This window comes from Haliotis rufescens, unplaced genomic scaffold (genome assembly GCF_023055435.1).
Source record: "Haliotis rufescens isolate VD_foot unplaced genomic scaffold, xgHalRufe1.0.p SCAF_23, whole genome shotgun sequence".
NCBI classification, from domain to species: Eukaryota; Metazoa; Mollusca; class Gastropoda; order Lepetellida; family Haliotidae; genus Haliotis; species Haliotis rufescens.
In genome coordinates, this window is record NW_025963924.1 from 9,133,557 (window position 1) to 9,153,432 (window position 19,876).

Here is a 19,876-nt window from a genome sequence, read left to right on the forward strand (position 1 = left end):
AACTAAAATGTTTTCGTTAATTGTTACTAAGCAGTCACATACTATATCTTCACTGCTGTGTTCACTGAAGAAAAGATCTGTAATCTACACAAGCAAATACAAATTGTCATGTCAATTTTCGGGTTTCTTAGTGGGTGATCATAAAGATCACTTACACAGGTTGGTCAACAAGTTGGTCAGTTATTGGAGCCAAACCCTAAACACAGCAAATATGGTACTGTTTGAATTACTATGTCTTTTATGTACTTATCATTGTTTCCACGTGACCGATGTTATTGCAGGCCATCACGGAGAACATGTACCATGCCCTGCCCGCCCTCAGCAACGTCCAGCGGACCAGTCTGACCAGTGCCTACCTGTCCGTGCCGGAACCCCTGGAGCCCCGCGACCTCCTGGCCAGGAAGCTGTACCCCTGGAGGTCCTTCGTCTGCCAGAACGGCCCCCACCCACTCATGTTCTGGCAGTGGCAGCAGATCGACTTCCACATCCAGGGCTGTCTGGCTGGACTCAAAGATGTAGACAGGTACATTGGGAAAACTTTGTGGGTTTGTTGACACAACATTCCTTCATCACCTGTGAATAAATAAGGCTGCTTTGTGGTGTGGTTGCTATTTTAAAACAATGGATGAAGACTTGATTTCAGTAGGAGGGAACCCAGCATGTGTCCAGACCAATGAGGTTCAGATGATGTCACCAGTATGTCTCATGTGACATGTGCTGTAGTCCTGTGGCTGCTACACTAAATGAAGCTTCAGTGGGTTTACACAGTTCATGCATGGGGCAGGGCTCATTTGACTTTAAAAAGTTATACATGGCCTCATTTCATTGGCTGACTAATGTCACATGTCACCACCAGAAATCTTTTCAGGACAAACAAAGAATTTTATATTTTGAATATTCCACCTCTGTGTGTGTGTGTGTTTTGAGAGAGAGAGAGAGAGAGAGAGAAAGAGAGAGACAAGAAGAGAGAGAGAGACGAGAAGAGAGAGACAAGAAGAGAGAGACGAGAAGAGAAAGACGAGAAGAGAGAGACGAGAGAGAGAGACCCCCAGGCATGTGGCTGACGGTGACGCTGCTGTTGTCTCTATGTTGATGTGTCTCCATGTGTGGGTCTGTGTGGGTGTGTGATCAATGTATACTACATGTGTGTGTCTGTGGGTCTGTGTGGGTGTGTGATCAATGTATACTACATGTGTGTGTCTGTGGGTGTGTGATCAATGTATACTACATGTGTGTGTCTGTGGGTCTGTGTGGGTGTGTGATCAATGTATACTACATGTGTGTGTCTGTGTGTCTGTGTGGGTGTGTGATCAATGTATACTACATGTGTGTGTGTGTGGGTCTGTGTGGGTGTGTGATCAATGTATACTACATGTGTGTGTCTGTGGGTCTGTGTGGGTGTGTGATCAATATATACTACATGTGTGTGTCTGTGGGTCTGTGTGGGTGTGTGATCAGTGTATACTACATGTGTGTGTCTGTGGGTCTGTGTGGGTGTGTGATCAATGTATACTACATGTGTGTGTCTGTGGGTCTGTGTGGGTGTGTGATCAATGTATACTACATGTGTGTGTGTGTGGGTGTGTGATCAATGTATACTACATGTGTGGGTCTGTGTGGGTGTGTGATCAATGTATACTACATGTGTGTGTCTGTGGGTCTGTGTGGGTGTGTGATCAATGTATACTACATGTGTGTGTCTGTGGGTCTGTGTGGGTGTGTGATCAAGGTATACTACATGTGTGTGTGTGTGGGTCAGTGTGGGTGTGTGATCAATGTATACTACATGTGTGGGTCTGTGTGTCTGTGTGGCTGTGTGATCAATGTATACTACATGTGTGTGTCTGTGTGGGTGTGTGATCAATGTATACTACATGTGTGTGTGTGTAACCCCCAGGCATGTGGCTAACGGGGAGATCCTGGGTGTGACGCTGCTGTTGTCTCTACATTGATGTATACTACATGTGTGGGTCTGTGTGTCTGTGTGGGTGTGTGATCAATGTATACTACATGTGTGTGTCTGTGTGGCTGTGTGATCAATGTATACTACATGTGTGTGTGTGTAACCCCCAGGCATGTGGCTAACGGGGAGATCCTGGGGGTGACGCTGCTGATGGAGGATGTGCTACAGACAGGCTACCAGGACACGCTCCTGGAGGCAGCTGCCCCTGAAGATGCAGATGTCAAGTCTATAGCAGACACGACCGAGTCCAGATGCACCAGCGCTGCTGGTGAGAGCAGAGAAGGCAAGAAGGCTGCAGGTAGATTGCAAGAATCAGTCCGCCAGCACATAACTGGTGAACGTGTGAGCTACAAGTGATTACAGGTTTATCTGTCCCGAGTGAATGAATTATGTAAGCCCTGATCCTTTCAATTCACAAGGGATAGATAATCTGTATTTCCTTAAAGCTGTTTTTCTCCAATGATGTTTCATTTAAGAAATTTATGTCCAGTGGGAGTTGGTTATGGTACAGTAAAACACTGCAGAGAGATATAAAACATAATGCGTAAGTGGTTTATTCTCCCTACAGTGTTTTATTGTACAATCCATGTGTCGTTTATTTCTTATATGAGGTAGCGACATTATGTACATCCTCTTTAAAGGTATTAATAACGTGTACAAGCTTTGAAAATATTTACTTGATATAAATAATGATCACTTCCTGAATACGATCTGATCTCTGCAATGTCAGGCAAGTCCATTTTATGAACAGGGGAGTGAAGTTTGGTATTCCCCAGATATTCTCATAATTGTCAGCGATTATTTGTACCTTTTCTCCCAATACCGATTGTCATATCTCGCAATTGTTTGGCCATCGCGTTTATCTACATTGCCCAGCTGCATCTATGGGAACAACTCACGAGACACTTCCCTCTCATAAATAACATTGTCCAATTTACGACGTCATCAATTTGCGAGCGTATGTTCGAATGACTTCAAAATGACGTCATGATAGAACAATGTTTTATCATAAAATAAAACACGCTCAGTTCTTCATTGTTCTTTGTCATTTATGACATAGCTATCTTAATTATATGCGACACCCTACCAAATATTAGCCCATTATCCCCTTAATGCCAAGAATCAGGCAGGGTAACAACAAGTACCATCTTTCAACGTTTTTTGGTATGACGCGGCGGGGGATTGAAACCTGGACCTTCCACTCTCCGCGCGGACGCTCTACCACTAGACCACAGAGCAGTCCCTTACATTGAGAAAACCCCTGTGTAAACTTTATTGGGAACGTCAGACAATCATGTACTGATCAAACAGACATTGCATCGATGTATGAGGTTAAAGATAATCCTGTTAGGTGACCTAATTTGCATATATTGCTGATTGTGATGCCAAGTTTATCACATTAGTTTGTCACATCGACAACATCAATTAAAAGCAGCATCAAACCCCACCCACTCACTCACTCACTCACTCACTCACTCACTCACTCACTCAAATGTTCTCACTCCAGCAGCCCAGCCGTCCAAGAGTTTGTCACGAACCCAGCAGCCTATGGATGCCTACCGACTCCTCAAGTCTTTCCTCAAGCTGTGGAAGTGTCTGGAGCTGGCCAAGGTAGAGTGGGGCCGACGCAAGCTGATCGTGGAGAGGATAGAGACCCATCACCTGTACAAGGAATACTGGTAGGCAGCATTGAGAACAAAAACTTTTAACTGTACACTTTTGAATGACCGCTCAGGCAAGCAAGCCCTGATCATGTCCATCACATCTGTCACTGAAATAATCAACCCTTTTCTGACACCCTGTGGGTATTCCAGGGCAGGTCCCCAGTACCCCTTGCTTGTTGGTGTGTTACCTGACTGAGTTTGTCTTGATATGGTCTGGAATTGACATGTTTGTCTTGATATGGCCTGGAATTGACATGTTTGTCTTGATATGGCCTGGAATTGACATGTTTGTCTTGATATGGCCTGGAATTGAGATGTTTGTCTTGATATGGCCTGGAATTGACATGTTTGTCTTGATATGGCCTGGAATTGAGATGTTTGTCTTGATATGGCCTGGGATTGAGATGTTTGTCTTGATATGGCCTGGAATTGAGATGTTTGTCTTGATATGGCCTGGGATTGAGATGTTTGTCTTGATATGGCCTGGGATTGAGATGTTTGTCTTAATATGGCCTGGAATTGAGATGTTTGTCTTGATATGACATGTTTGTCTTGATATGGCCTGGGATTGACATGTTTGTCTTGATATGGCCTGGGATTGACATGTTTGTCTTGATATGGCCTGGGATTGACATGTTTGTCTTGATATGGCCTGGAATTGAGATGTTTGTCTTGATATGGCCTGGAATTGAGATGTTTGTCTTGATATGGCCTGGAATTGAGATGTTTGTCTTGATATGGCCTGGAATTGAGACGTTTGTCTTGATATGGCCTGGAATTGAGATGTTTGTCTTGATATGGCCTGGGATTGAGATGTTTGTCTTGATATGGCCTGGGATTGAGATGTTAATCTGGAAAGGGCCTGGAATTGCGATGTTTGTCTTGAAAATACCTTAAACATGTCTGCTGGTATGATTTTATGTTCACTGCTCACCTTGAACTGCCATGTATCAGGTGTCCTTCAACAACTAACTTATATGTAATATGTTAACATCAATCTATCCAACAATCCTGGACTAAAAGTCAAATAGTCAAAAGAGTTAAATATCAAATGAAAAATGAATTAAGATACATTTTATGACAGGTTGCTTATTTCTTATGGTAGAAGTGAATGAGAGTAGCTATGTCATCGCTGCCTTGAAACCTTGTTACGTGACCTCATAGGAGGTCATCATTGGACTGTTGCGTATTAGAAACTGAGGGAATTATGTAAATGTGCATCTTTTTATCCATTTGCTCGATATTGATGGAAATTGTGATGTTTTCTTACAGATGAACATTTAATCTGTTTGTGGGTAAACTATTTTACAAAGTTAAGTGTTACTGAATATACCTCTTTGCAAAAGTGTTAACATGGTGAGTGGTTTCCTCTATTGTAAAGTGTGAAGTTAGTGAGGCCAATAATAAGTGCTGAAAACTCAATGTAATGCATGCTTCCTTTTTTTCAAATGGGAAGTTAGATTCAGTCCTCTAAAAGCAAAAGTTAAATACTCTGTAACAGACCAGAAGACATTCTTAAATACCCTGAAAACTGTTATTGCTTATTCAACTTTGAAAGTCCTAGAAATCAGACTAAATGCCTTGACTATCTGAGTGAAAGCATAGAATAATTTGTCATGTCTACTTAATTTGAGTAATTTGTAAACAAATCCTGCAATTTACTGAAATCTGCACGGCAGTTTACGAACTGGATGTTCATTTCATTACAAGATTTTGATTGGACAATGCAAAGACTCGTTAGTCCAGCCAAAATGTAACTCCATAATTCAAGCCTTTTTGGCAAGGGTGGAAACTGGACCTATGTATCAGTTAACTCCCTTGCCTCGGGAAGGTGTGTAAGAGCCAATTAAAATGGGGATCAGCTATATACAGTCAAGTCCCATTAATCTGACACTCGTTAATCTGACAATTGGCTTTACCCGACACAAATGATGGGAACTGATTAATTCAGTGCTATTTAGACCTGTTAATCCGACATCCTCGCACTCCGACACACCTAATTTGCAACAAATTACCGACATCACTCATTAATCAGTCTTGTTAATCCGACACAGTGATCAGCGTACTCCGTGGTCATCTGCCCGCGAGTACACAGCCCCGTGTTTAGACCCACACTGGCTGCAGAGATTAACTTAACACATGGTTGTTAGCTATCATGAAGATGGCCGATTTTCAACCACAAATCACAAATTTGTTAATCCAACAGACTCGTTAATCCGACACAATCATATGCAACCAACAATGTCGGATTAACGGGACTTGACTGTATGCAGGCTCTGTGATCTTGCTGAGAGTGTGTCATTGCACCCAGATGGCACAGAATGTTGGTCATGCTATCAGCCACTGGTTTGGCTGACATCTGACTGCCAGCATACAACTGAAATACTGGTGAGTGTGTCATTACTTTTTGTTTGTGAAAATAAGAGCATGGAGCCACATCATGATGAATTACTGACAGGAATGGTTTCTCCCCAGCAAACTGTACCGTATGGAGGTGTTGCTGCCGGTGCTGCAGAGCGTGGCTCGACGTCTGGGTCAGGGCGACTTGTATGAGGGGCTGGTGCTAGATACGGACATCCTCGTCATGCCTAAAGGGGCCTCAGAGATTGAAGTCCGAGCTAAACAGGTGAGCTGGGAACCAGGGGGTTACTGGACTATTTCAAATCCGTTTCATAATTTTGAAGTTAATACATGTATTTACTGTGGTTTACAGCACTTGTGAGCTGCCAAATTCTGACATAGAATATTTTATATGAATTCTTAGAGTTGCTGATATCTGCTATAGAAACTAGATTATAGAAGCATTTTCCTTCCTTCTAGTTGAAAACAGTGCTTAGGAGTAGGGCTGAGACAGGTAACTCGGGGACTCGGGTCGGGTGGGTACTGAGTAGGACCCAGGTGCCCACAGGACTACCCAGACCCGTGGTTAATCATGCGATATATTTTTTAATGACAGAAAGTATCTAGAACTCTATGGTTACACTATAAGTGACTAATGTTTGCATTCCTTCTGACTTTATATGTTTGATTAAACTTCAGTTTATGCATGACCAGATCGTTTTTAATCGTGTATCTAAATACATTTTGCCAGGGCTACGGTCAAACTATTCCCAGTCCTTTGGACCTATCTCTTGAGACCTACAGTGGGTACCCGGGTAGAGTCGGGTAATAGGGGTGTGGGTACCTGGTAGTAAATCTGGACTCGTCCCAGCCCTACTTAAGAGATATGTTTCAAGTGGTCAAGAGATTTTATAGGTAACATCCTGTGTCATCATGTGATACAAACATCCAAATGAAATGGGTGTCAAATAAGGAACCAACCATTTGATATTCGGGGGGGGGGGGGTGGCTGGATATTTTATTTAATAGATGAAATGTCCCTTGAAAATTATTTTTATGCTTCTGACTGTTGAAAAAAATAGAAATTGTCTGCCACAAAAGTTATTTTGTTAAAAGGTTTGTTTTTTTTAAAAATGCCTGGTTTTGCATCTGTAGTTGAATAAATATCTAGTCTCCATACATAGTCCAAGGCCTCCCTCCATCCTTGATTATCAAATGGTTGGTCCCTAATTATAGCCATGTCATAGAATTAAGAAAGTATATGTTTTAAAATAATGACTAATTTGTTTTCGACATGTAGCAACATGATCAATGGTCTTGATGTTAACCCCGGTGACAACCACTCATTCTTGCCTGTCCACTCTTGTCTTGTAATCAATTCAGATCATTTTGTAACTTTTGTGACTTTGTGTTTTCCAGCTTGTGCGTCTGTTTGAGAACCTTGAATGTCACATGATCAACGAGGTTCGCAAACGAGTTGCGAAGGAATCGACCCTTGCTCTGTCAGAGAGATCTCGGGAAGAGGGTGCTCTGTCCACTGACCTGTGGAAGAAGCCGGTAGGTGGTATCATTGGGCAATATAGTTTTAAACTTCAGAGAGAATTATGGATGTCAACTTTGTTATTATGAGACACACAACATTCCGGGGAAGATATCTGCCTAGTCCTTGAGACGTGATTGATTTAATTAATCTGTTCCACCATCTATTATCCCCAAGTCAAGGGGATTAATTATCCTGCCAGCTTGCCTCCATTTGTCCGTTGCTAATCACCAAGCAGCGCCAATAAACTGTTGGCTTTTTAAAAAAAAGTATGAAAAAGACCGCAGTCATATAGCTGGAATATTGCTCAGTGCAGCTTTCAACAACAAACAAAGACAATCATAGCATAATTTATATAGTGAGAGAGAGATTCAGATATACCAGATTCATCAAATAATTATCATAGTCAGTCAACTCCATACTTGTTCTCATGAATTTCACTTCAGGCTTCCCACATCATTAAAGTCACTACATGAAGCTAGGTTAAAGAACAGAAACACTGTTCAATCTGGGCTAAATCTGACTCTTTCACTCGTGAGTGGCAGTATCAGTAGGACTAGAGTAGTGGACAGTGTAGGGGAGTATTAGCATAGCCTGCTATACCGGGCCAGTTTCACGATTGTTAAAGGTGTCCTGACGGCTGATAGAATTTTAAACATTTAGGGGGGTGTATGCCATCACTATTTTGGGTCCCTTGAAGATTCTGTGTTAGAATTGGTCTTCAGCAACCCATGCTTGTCATAAGAGGTGACTAACAGGATCGGGTCGTCAGGATTGCTGACTTGGTTGATGCATGTCATTGTTTTCCAATTGCGTAGATTAATGCTCATGATATCAATCACTGGATTGTCTGGCGTTAAACAACAAACAAACAAACAAACAAACAGGATATTGCTGTAATATATCTATATCGCTGACTTTGATCCAATTGCGTGGATCGATGCTCATGGTGTCAATCCCTGGATTGCATGGTCCAGACTTGATTATTTACAGACCTCCATCATATAGCTGGAATACTGCTGAGTGCAGCACTAAACAACAAACAAACAAACAAACTGACTCCCTTTTCTGTGTTGAAGGTGATGAAGGAGAGTTACACCATCACACGGCCGCACGTTGTGGAGAACTTTGTGGAAGAGCTGATGACCGACTGCTGGGAGTCTGGGGAAGAGATCACCTTCAACAGGTCTCACCTGTACTCCAGTCTAGCAAGCCTCGCCAGGGGAGTGATGGGCCGGGAGAAGTTGGCCTTTGAGAGGTAGGCAAAAGGTTATGGTGTGGATAGGAGCATGGATACAGCTTCTTTTAAAAACAGGGTGTACTGAGAACATGCTCAATGAATACGAATAATTTGTGAAGCCATTTGTGTTCAGAAATGACTGGGTGTGCAACATCCACAAGATGAAGCCACAGAAGTGTTTTTGAGATACAAAAATCAGATATGCTTGTCTGAATGCTTTGCTCACTCGTATAAAGAATTTAGAAGCCTTGGTGCTGATTGGCTGATTAAACAGTTTATCTACCATGACTCCAGTTATCAAAGACCGCCTCCGTGGTCTAGTAGTAGAGCGTCCGCTTGGAGAGCGGAAGGTCCGGGGTTCGATCCCCAGCCGCGTCATACCAAAAGACGTTAAAAGATGGTACTTGTTACCCTGTCTGGCGCTTGGCATTAAGGGGCTAAAAACAAGGACTGGTCGGCTCGGAGTCAGTATACTGTGTCTGAGTGGGGTATTCATGTTAAACTGCGACATGGTATCTCAGTGTTCCATCACTATAAATCGGCATCAGTCAGACTAGTACAAGCAGCCACACACGCGTGCATGCATGTCGCTATATAAGTGCAATAACCTTGGACGCGACATTAAACTCAATTTCACCTCACCTCACCTCCAGTTATCAAGGAAAATTGAATGAAATAAATTATGACGATAAAACAAACTCAAACCTTACAAACTCAATACCATTTTATAGATACTTGGAAATAATAAAAATACTTAAAGATATATACCTGTGTAGTTTATTGTCCAAATGATTATACTGGTATTAGTTTGGTATTTTTTATGGAGAGTAACAAATACTGTTTGGTGGACCAAACATGGAAGTGAATCGCTGAATGGTAAACTGTAAACTGGAAGGCTATCTTGTTCAAACATACTTTGAAATATGTGTATGTATCCTATACATGAATCTTTTTCACCTGTACTGTGTTTTAAACATCTCCCTTGTACGTCTGTGTTGGGTTGCAGCTACAGCATGTACTATGAGAACCTGCTCCGAGTCAACCACCAGCTGCTGTACCAGAGAGAACAGGTGGGTGCTGTAGAGGGGTGGGTGGTCTGTTGTACCAGAGAGAACAGGTGGGTGCTGTAGAGGGATGGGTGGTCTGTTGTACCAGAGAGAACAGGTGGGTGCTGTAGAGGGGTGGGTGGTCTGCTGTACAAAAGAGAACAGGTGGGTGCTGTAGAGGGGTGGGTGGTCTGCTGTACCAGAGAGAACAGGTGGGTGCTGTAGAGGGGTGGGTGGTCTGTTGTACCAGAGAGAACAGGTGGGTGCTGTAGAGGGGTGGGTGGTCTGTTGTACCAGAGAGAACAGGTGTGTGCTGTAGAGGGGTGGGTGGTCTGCTGTACCAGAGAGAACAGGTGGGTGCTGTAGAGGGGTGGGTGGTCTGTTGTACCAGAGAGAACAGGTGGGTGCTGTAGAGGGGTGGGTGGTCTGCTGTACCAGAGAGAACAGGTGGGTGCTGTAGAGGGGTGGGTGGTCTGTTGTACCAGAGAGAACAGGTGGGTGCTGTAGAGGGGTGGGTGGTCTGCTGTACCAGAGAGAACAGGTGGGTGCTGTAGAGGGGTGGGTGGTCTGCTGTACCAGAGAGAACAGGTGGGTGTTGTAGAGGGGTGGGTGGTCTGCTGTACCAGAGAGAACAGGTGGGTGCTGTAGAGGGGTGGGTGGTCTGCTGTACCAGAGAGAACAGGTGGGTGCTGTAGAGGGGTGGGTGGTCTGCTGTACCAAAGAGAACAGGTGGGTGCTGTAGAGGGGTGGGTGGTCTGCTGTACCAGAGAGAACAGGTGGGTGCTGTAGAGGGGTGGAAGGTCTGTTGTACCAGAGAGAACAGGTGTGTGCTGTAGAGGGGTGGGTGGTCTGTTGTACCAGAGAGAACAGGTGGGTGCTGTAGAGGGGTGGGTGGTCTGCTGTACCAGAGAGAACAGGTGGGTGCTGTAGAGGGGTGGGTGGTCTGTTGTACCAGAGAGAACAGGTGTGTGCTGTAGAGGGGTGGGTGGTCTGCTGTACCAGAGAGAACAGGTGGGTGCTGTAGAGGGGTGGGTGGTCTGTTGTACCAGAGAGAACAGGTGGGTGCTGCAGAGGGGTGGGTGGTCTGCTGTACCAGAGAGAACAGGTGGGTGCTGTAGAGGGGTGGGTGGTCTGCTGTACCAGAGAGAACAGGTGGGTGCTGTAGAGGGGTGGGTGGTCTGCTGTACCAGAGAGAACAGGTGGGTGCTGTAGAGGGGTGGGTGGTCTGCTGTACCAGAGAGAACAGGTGGGTGCTGTAGAGGGGTGGGTGGTCTGTTGTACCAGAGAGAACAGGTGGGTGCTGTAGAGGGGTGGGTGGTCTGCTGTACCAGAGAGAACAGGTGGGTGCTGTAGAGGGGTGGGTGGTCTGCTGTACCAGAGACAACAGGATGGTATTTTAAAGAGGTGGGTGGTCTGTTGCTGTACCAGAGAGAACAGGTATTATATTTGGAGTCTTGTGGTGGTTAGGCGGATGAGGTGAAGATGGGTCTTCCATTGATGTACCATCTAGAGGGAGAGTGGGCATGCTGCTGAGAGAGGGTGAGGGATCCTTGACGGTGATGTGTGAGAATGGATGTCAGTCTGAGGTGGCGGAGGGATACTGGTTGTGTGGACTACAAAGTCAGAAACGATGCACTAATACCATGAATGACACCATGTGTCGCAATCTGATAAGTTGATATTGTAAGAGAACTTTGAATCATGGTAATCTTCGTGACTTTATTCAATTGTTTTCACCAGAAGGTGACTTTTCTGCAAATCTGTATTTCTTTGTTTTGATAAAGTTTAAAGCAATATGAACCTAAGACATTAACAAAGCCGCAGATCTCATTGATATATGACTTGCTTTCAGGAAATCAAGCAGATGCGTGAGCAGTTGAAGGGGTCACAGCACACGGCCAGCGTGGACGTCCAGTGTCAGCTGGCCACACAGGCACATGACCTGCTCATGGGTAATAACTGTCATATCTTATCAGAAAATTATACATCAGTCCTGTGCAAGCAGTGATTTATTAACTTCTACCATAACTTTGGAACATAGTCCATTCTGAGTGGTCAGTCAGAAGTTTGAATTAACAATAACCACCTCTGGATATCCTCGGCTGATTTGATTTGACACAATGTAATATTACCTGAAAAGTAATTCTTTCTCAATCATTGTCAGTATTCGTTTGAAATCATGATGTGTAAAATTTGAGGATACAAAATACAGAGTAGAGGTAATAGTATTTGTGGCAGTACATTTTGGTCATAAAACATGATTGAAATCGACTAAGAGAGTTATTTAAAGTTTTATGGACAATAGTGATCAATTGTAATGTTGCCGAACATGAAAAAAAGTACTATTCATGCACTTGCCCACTTTGATACAGTCTGTAAACACATCTCAAAGATGTATAATGTTAGACAGGCACTTTTCAACTGATAGTGATCCCCGCCCTCTATTATTACAGAGATTACAGCACTGCGAGCGAAGATAGCGGAGATGCGAGAGATGCTGATGACACAGGAGCGAGATGTTCGGGACCGGATCAGGTCTGAGTACGAGGACTTGGTACAGAATCTCTTCAACTGCACCTTCCAACTGCGGGGCAAGTTTGACGAGTTCAAGTAAGTTGACCTGAAATGTTTGTAATGTTCTCTCTAAAGGTTTTTGTAGTGTCACTAACTCATACAGATAACTTAGACGCCTCGACACTGATTGGCTGATCAGAATGTTCCCCTGACGACCTCCAATGGAGGTGTCCTGACATTTTCAGACAGAGAGGTACGTACATTTGATTAGTCTGAATTAGAAAATAGTTCCTTGAGAGATTATTTTTTAAACATGTTTGTGTTTGCAGAGATGTGTTGTACGACGATGTGTTTGAGAAGATCAGCCAGACCAGGCGGGAGGCCGTGGAGGCCATCAGCAAACTGGAGAAGAAAGTCGGTGGTGGAGGAGGAGGTAAGGCCTTCATGGAGGAGAGTTTTGATTTGTTTTGTTTGTTTGTTGTGTAACGCCGCACTCAGCAATATTCCAGCTATATGACGGCGGTCTGTAAATAATCGAGTGTGGACCAGACAATCCAGTGATTGACATTATGAGCATCAATCCACACAGTTGGGATTTGATGACATGCATCAACCAAGTCAGAGAGCCTGACCATTGATCCCGTTAGTTGCCTTTTACGACAAGCATGGGTTGCTGAAGACCTATTATACCCCGGATCTTCACAGTTAGAAGTTGGGGCAGCTTGGCCTATAGGTCTGAGTCCAGTTCCACAAAGCGATCTAAGTGCTCACATACTTTTTTGCCACAGGAAGCTGAAGTTGTGATGAAAAAGGAACATTGTCTTGTTTACTCCCACATCCCACTCCATATATGACTACACTGCTGTCAGGGTACAATGATGTTAAATCAACCAAGTCTCATGCAGAGCCCAACCACTGATCCGTGCAGTCACCTCTTACAACAAGCATAGGTTGCTGGGAACCTATTCTAATGCAAAAAACTCACAGATAGTTTGATAATAATTTACTAAATGAATATTTTAATCATAATATTGGATTCCTGCGGTTTTACTGTTGTAGCAGTGCTTTTTAACAAAGGCTTTTGCCTTCTGAAAGGGTTAACTCGATATTTAACAGCATATCTGGCTGTTAGGAAAAAAGGTTTGTTTGCACTGACAGGTTATCTGTGTTTTTGTGTCAGATGATGAGCGTATGAATGAGAACCTGAGTCAGTCGGAGAAGCTGCGTAGTCTGCAGCACGAGAACCACACCCTCAACAACCTGGTGCTGAAGATGAAGACCATGACTAGCTGGAGACAGAACCACTCCACCAACAACTTCCTCAAAACTGTGAGTAGACATCCACACCATAGCCATTTGGGGCCACATTGTAGCCATTCGAGAACACTTCTTAGCCATTTGAGACTACTTCATATTTATTTGATACTACATCGTAACCATTTGGGACCCTAAGGTAGCCTTCTGAGACCACATCATAGCCATTTGAGACCACATTATGTCATTTGAGACCACATCATAGCCATTTAAGACCACTTCGTAACCATTTTGGACCACAACGCAGCCGTTTGAGACCACATCATAGCCATTTAAGACCACTTCGTAACCATTTTGGACCACAACACAGCCGTTTGAGACTACATCATAACCATTTGGAACCATAACGTAGCCATTTGAGACCACATCATAGCCATTTGAGACCACTTCGTAACCATTTTGAACCACAACGCAGCCATTTGAGACCACATCATAGCCATTTAAGAACACATTATAGCAATTTGAGACCACAATATAGCCATTTGAGTCCGCATCAAAGCCATTTAAGACCACATTGTGCCATTTGAGACAACATTGTAGCCATTTGTGACCACATTATAGCAATTTGAGACCACAATATAGCCATTTGAGTCCGCATCAAAGCCATTTAAGACCACATTGTGCCATTTGAGACAACATTGTAGCCATTTGAAACTACATTGTAACCATTTGGGACCATAACCTAATAATTTGAGACCACATCATATCCATTTGAGTAATCCTGTCCGAGTGCAAAGTGAAAAGTACGGTTGAACTAGATTCATCATGTCAGCTCAATTTTACATGGATGTACCCATATTTGTTCTATGGCAACAGTCCTCTAGGCATCTGATAGAGATTTTTTCTGAAGAATGCCTTTATTCAGGCCTGTAGGCTTTCTATATTAAATTCAACCCTGAAATTTGACAGATTGGTCGTCTGCGTAACCATGCCGACAACAGCAAGAAGGAGTACATCGAGGTGAAGATGATGGCGGAGGAAGAGGTGATTCTGCTGCGGCAACAGCTGATGGCCGTCAAGAAGGCGCTGGCTGATACAGAGAGGGAGGGAGAGGACATCAAGAAGCAGCTGGACAAGGAGGTAGGCAGGGAGGGAAACACCAGTCAGCAGTTAGTACTGTAGAAACAGCTGGACAAGGAGGTAGGCAGGGAGGGAAACACCAGTCAGCAGTTAGTACTGTAGAAACAGCTGGACAAGGAGGTAGGCAGGGAGGGAAACACCAGTCAGCAGTTAGTACTGTAGAAACAGCTGGACAAGGAGGTAGGCAGGGAGGGAAACACCAGTCAGCAGTTAGTACTGTAGAAACAGCTGGACAAGGAGGTAGGCAGGGGGGGAAACACCAGTCAGCAGTTAGTACTGTAGAAACAGTTGGACAAGGAGGTAGGCAGGGGGGAAACACCAGTCAGCAGTTAGTACTGTAGAAACAGCTGGACAAGGAGGTAGGCAGGGAAGGAAACACCAGTCAGCAGTTAGTACTGTAGAAACAGCTGGACAAGGAGGTAGGCAGGGGGGAAACACCAGTCAGCAGTTAGTACTGTAGAAACAGCTGGACAAGGAGGTAGGCAGGGGGGGAAACACCAGTCAGCAGTTAGTACTGTAGAAACAGCTGGACAAGGAGGTAGGCAGGGGGGAAACACCAGTCAGCAGTTAGTACTGTAGAAACAGCTGGACAAGGAGGTAGGCAGGGAGGGAAACACCAGTCAGCAGTTAGTACTGTAGAAACAGCTGGACAAGGAGGTAGGCAGGGAGGGAAACACCAGTCAGCAGTTAGTACTGTAGAAACAGCTGGACAAGGAGGTAGGCAGGGAGGGAAACACCAGTCAGCAGTTAGTACTGTAGAAACAGCTGGACAAGGAGGTAGGCAGGGGGGAAACACCAGTCAGCAGTTAGTACTGTAGAAACAGCTGGACAAGGAGGTAGGCAGGGAGGGAAACACCAGTCAGCAGTTAGTACTGTAGAAACAGCTGGACAAGGAGGTAGGCAGGGAGGGAAACACCAGTCAGCAGTTAGTACTGTAGAAACAGCTGGACAAGGAGGTAGGCAGGGGGGAAACACCAGTCAGCAGTTAGTACTGTAGAAACAGCTGGACAAGGAGGTAGGCAGGGAGGGAAACACCAGTCAGCAGTTAGTACTGTAGAAACAGCTGGACAAGGAGGTAGGCAGGGAGGGAAACACCAGTCAGCAGTTAGTACTGTAGAAACAGCTGGACAAGGAGGTAGGCAGGGGGGAAACACCAGTCAGCAGTTAGTACTGTAGAAACAGCTGGACAAGGAGGTAGGCAGGGAGGGAAACACCAGTCAGCAGTTAGTACTGTAGAAACAGCTGGACAAGGAGGTAGGCAGGGAGGGAAACACCAGTCAGCAGTTAGTACTGTAGAAACAGCTGGACAAGGAGGTAGGCAGGGGGGAAACACCAGTCAGCAGTTAGTACTGTAGAAACAGCTGGACAAGGAGGTAGGCAGGGAGGGAAACACCAGTCAGCAGTTAGTACTGTAGAAACAGCTGGACAAGGAGGTAGGCAGGGAGGGAAACACCAGTCAGCAGTTAGTACTGTAGAAACAGCTGGACAAGGAGGTAGGCAGGGGGGAAACACCAGTCAGCAGTTAGTACTGTAGAAACAGCTGGACAAGGAGGTAGGCAGGGAGGGAAACACCAGTCAGCAGTTAGTACTGTAGAAACAGCTGGACAAGGAGGTAGGCAGGGAGGGAAACACCAGTCAGCAGTTAGTACTGTAGAAACAGCTGGACAAGGAGGTAGGCAGGGAGGGAAACACCAGTCAGCAGTTAGTACTGTAGAAACAGCTGGACAAGGAGGTAGGCAGGGAGGGAAACACCAGTCAGCAGTTAGTACTGTAGAAACAGCTGGACAAGGAGGTAGGCAGGGGGGAAACACCAGTCAGCAGTTAGTACTGTAGAAACAGCTGGACAAGGAGGTAGGCAGGGGGGGAAACACCAGTCAGCAGTTAGTACTGTAGAAACAGCTGGACAAGGAGGTAGGCAGGGAGGGAAACACCAGTCAGCAGTTAGTACTGTAGAAGCAGCTGGACAAGGAGGTAGGCAGGGAGGGAAACACCAGTCAGCAGTTAGTACTGTAGAAGCAGCTGGACAAGGAGGTAGGCAGGGAGGGAAACACTAGTCAGCAGTTAGTACTGTAGGTGCTCAAGGTGAAGGTCGTTTCTTGTTGCTTTGTCCTGTTTCCTGTCTGTGGAGATGCAGGATTGCTTCTTTTTCTAAACTTTAAATGCACGTATCATGAAAAATAGTGATGGAGTTTTTACATCATTATGTAGCCAGTATGATGTACAATATGATTGCCGAGAATTAAAGTGTGAAAATGTAAACTTAGCGCTGTTACGCTTTATTAAAAGTAATTAAAATTTTGAGGTCTGTATTTGTAACAACCCGAACGAATCTTAAAGCCCTAAGAAGGAGGTGTGTCTGAGGGAGTTTTCATGTTACACTGTGGCATGGTCCAGACTAGCTGAAGCGGCCACACACATGTGCATACACGTCTTAATACAAATGCAATTATCTTGGACGCAGCGTTAAACTCCATTTCACCCCACCTGTCCATGTATGTGTGTGTCTGACCATGTGTGTGTGTGTCTGTACCCCCATATCTGTGTGTCTGCACCCCATGTTTGTGTCTGCACCACATGTTTGTGTGTGTCTGCACCCCATGTTTGTGTGTCTGCACCCCATGTTTGTGTGTCTGCACCCCATGTTTGTGTGTGTCTGCACCCAATGTTTGTGTCTGCAACACATGTTTGTGTGTGTGCATCTGCACCCCATTTGTGTGTGTACCCCATGTGTGTGTGTCTGCACCCCATGTGTGTGTGTCTGCACCCAATGTATGTGTGTGTGCATCTGCACCCCATGTGTGTGTGTCTGTACCCCATGTTTGTGTGTGTCTGCACCCCATGTTTGTGTGTGCATCTGGACCCATGTGTGTGTGTGTCTGCACCCCATGTGTGTGTGTGCATCTGCACCCCTTTTGTGTGTGTGTGTGTGTACCCCATGTGTGTGTGTCTGCACCCAATGTATGTGTGTGTGTCTGCACCCCGTGTATGTGTCTGCACCCAATGTATGTGTGTGTGTCTGCACCCCATGTGTATCTGTGGTTGTTGCTGCAGCTGAAGATGAAGCTGGAGAAGCAGCATGAGATCATGCAGAAGGAACGCAGCAAGAGACAGCTGGAGCAGGCCAAGCAAGCCAACATAGAGAAACTGGTCAGTAGATGCTTGCTGACTTGCACTGACGATATCAAAATATGTGTGGTCTAATCATTCAATGTAGTCTCTGGACTTGTTCAATCTTTGCAGTACATATCTCTTGTTGATGAGTTAACAAGAGTTAACATCTTAACATTGCATCAGCCATTGATTTGAAAACATGTCATAAATAAATTCAGTTATGTACACCCACAAACATGGATTGTCTGGTCCAGACTCAGTTATCTACCAACCAGTCATGTTCTTGGAATATTGCTGAGTGTGACGTTATACATCAAACAGACAAACTGTAATGCTACCATAAATAGTGAGTGAAAAACTAAAAAAATAAGCATTTCAATCAGAAATATTATACATGATTTTACTTCATATGTTTCATTTTATGTAAAAAGATAAATAGCTGACCTTGTCCTATTCTCCTCTTGTGATTAGGTAACTAGTAGCTTGTCACAAGAATGATCTGGGTTTAATAGCCAGGAACACATATACCATTCGAGAATTGTGATGCACTAAGATATTGTTTGTGTTGGAACTATATTTTGACACTACTACTCAGGGTAGAGCTACCATCACTCAAGGTCTTCCTATCTTACACTAAAACTCTCAACATTTCCTCTTTTGGTATTCACCCATGAGAATTCTGGGTTAGGATAGGTCAAAACTCTCAACAACTCTCAACTGTATGTTGTTTCTCTGTCAGCTTGATGAGCTGGAGGATAAGGAGGTGCGACTTCGGATTCTGTCGGACGAGCAGGAACGGAATGTCCGCCTCCAGAGCATGACCCAGGAGAAGGTCCGGAAGGATGTGACCTGCATCAAGAAACAGCTGACCCACGAGAGGAACCTCAAGCTGGATGCCTTCCAGCGTGTTGATGAACTGCAGGCTACGGTCAGTTTACAGTTTAAGAAACTATCAACTCAGCATGTTTCGTTGATTTAACAAAGGTTACTGTTGATACTTTTATTCTGTGATAGGGAAGTCTGCTGAATAATTACTGACACATCAAAGTCAAAATTCACTGAGCACTCTTCAAATTTAAAAAAAAAGATATTTTTTTAGTTATGTGCTTATAGAAATTGACAGACCACCTGTGTAGTCTCACGGATAGAGCATTTTGCCCAGAGAACTAAACCTAGGCTCTATCCCCGACTTCATTATATCAAAAGACGTTGAGAGTTAGTATTTGTTGATATTAACGGCATAAAACAAGGACTGGTCAGCTCAGAGTCAGTATAATGTGTATATGTGGAGTATCCATGTCAAACAATGGCATGGTGTCTCATGATCAGTACAGCCATAGAAACTATCAGTTTTAGTCCACCAGTCCTTATTATGATAACATATAGAAAAAAACCTACATAAGGCAAAGTTCTCCTAGTCCTTAGGATCACTTAACTATTGGGCATTTTGGCAAGGACTTATAGGACTAATGCCAATTTCTAACGCTGTTGAAGCAGGCACTATAAAGCTGGCATTAGCTGACAATTACAAGCAGCTACACACTCACGATGCCATGTATGCATGCATGCATGTTGCTATAAAAGTGCAATAATCTTAAACGCAACATTAAACAACATTTCACCTTACCTCTAAAAGTTCACAATATTATACATAAAAACATGCTCACTCATTGATGCTTTTGTGTTTGAGTATATACACGCCAAAATATGTGTCACTACTGCATTGGAATGGTGGGAAGAATAAAGTTATAGAATGATTGTAGAACTGTTATAGATCAGGTTTGTAGCTTGTCAACGTTAGACTGTGTATCCATTCGAGAATTGTGATGCACTAGGATATTGTTTGTGTTGGAACTATATTTTGTTGACTATGTTAATGTATGTATTCTGTTTGCAGGTGTATGACTACGAGACCGTTGTGAATCGTTCCCAGTCCTCCGCTGCTCTTCAGCCGCCAGTTCCATGTATGTAACTGACACTACTACTCAGGGTAGAGCTACCCAGCACTCAAGGTCTTCCTATCTTACACTAAAACTCTCAATATTTCCTGTTTTAGTATTAATC

General features: G+C 44.2%; 1 protein-coding gene across 2 annotated transcripts in view; it reads left to right on the forward strand.

Moving 5' to 3' along the window:
• LOC124151794 overlaps positions 1 to 19,876 on the forward strand; it is an 84,730-nt gene that overhangs the window by 48,604 nt on the left and 16,250 nt on the right. For both annotated transcript variants that reach the window (XM_048401759.1, XM_048401760.1), the window contains exons 35-49: positions 282 to 523; positions 2,074 to 2,261; positions 3,471 to 3,642; positions 6,103 to 6,253; positions 7,387 to 7,524; positions 8,587 to 8,765; positions 9,754 to 9,817; positions 11,646 to 11,745; positions 12,247 to 12,403; positions 12,637 to 12,740; positions 13,488 to 13,636; positions 14,531 to 14,701; positions 17,753 to 17,848; positions 18,552 to 18,740; positions 19,710 to 19,776. In XM_048401759.1, the coding sequence (XP_048257716.1) occupies positions 282 to 523; positions 2,074 to 2,261; positions 3,471 to 3,642; positions 6,103 to 6,253; positions 7,387 to 7,524; positions 8,587 to 8,765; positions 9,754 to 9,817; positions 11,646 to 11,745; positions 12,247 to 12,403; positions 12,637 to 12,740; positions 13,488 to 13,636; positions 14,531 to 14,701; positions 17,753 to 17,848; positions 18,552 to 18,740; positions 19,710 to 19,776 (2,167 nt within the window). The remainder of the gene's footprint in view (positions 1 to 281; positions 524 to 2,073; positions 2,262 to 3,470; positions 3,643 to 6,102; positions 6,254 to 7,386; positions 7,525 to 8,586; positions 8,766 to 9,753; positions 9,818 to 11,645; positions 11,746 to 12,246; positions 12,404 to 12,636; positions 12,741 to 13,487; positions 13,637 to 14,530; positions 14,702 to 17,752; positions 17,849 to 18,551; positions 18,741 to 19,709; positions 19,777 to 19,876) is intronic.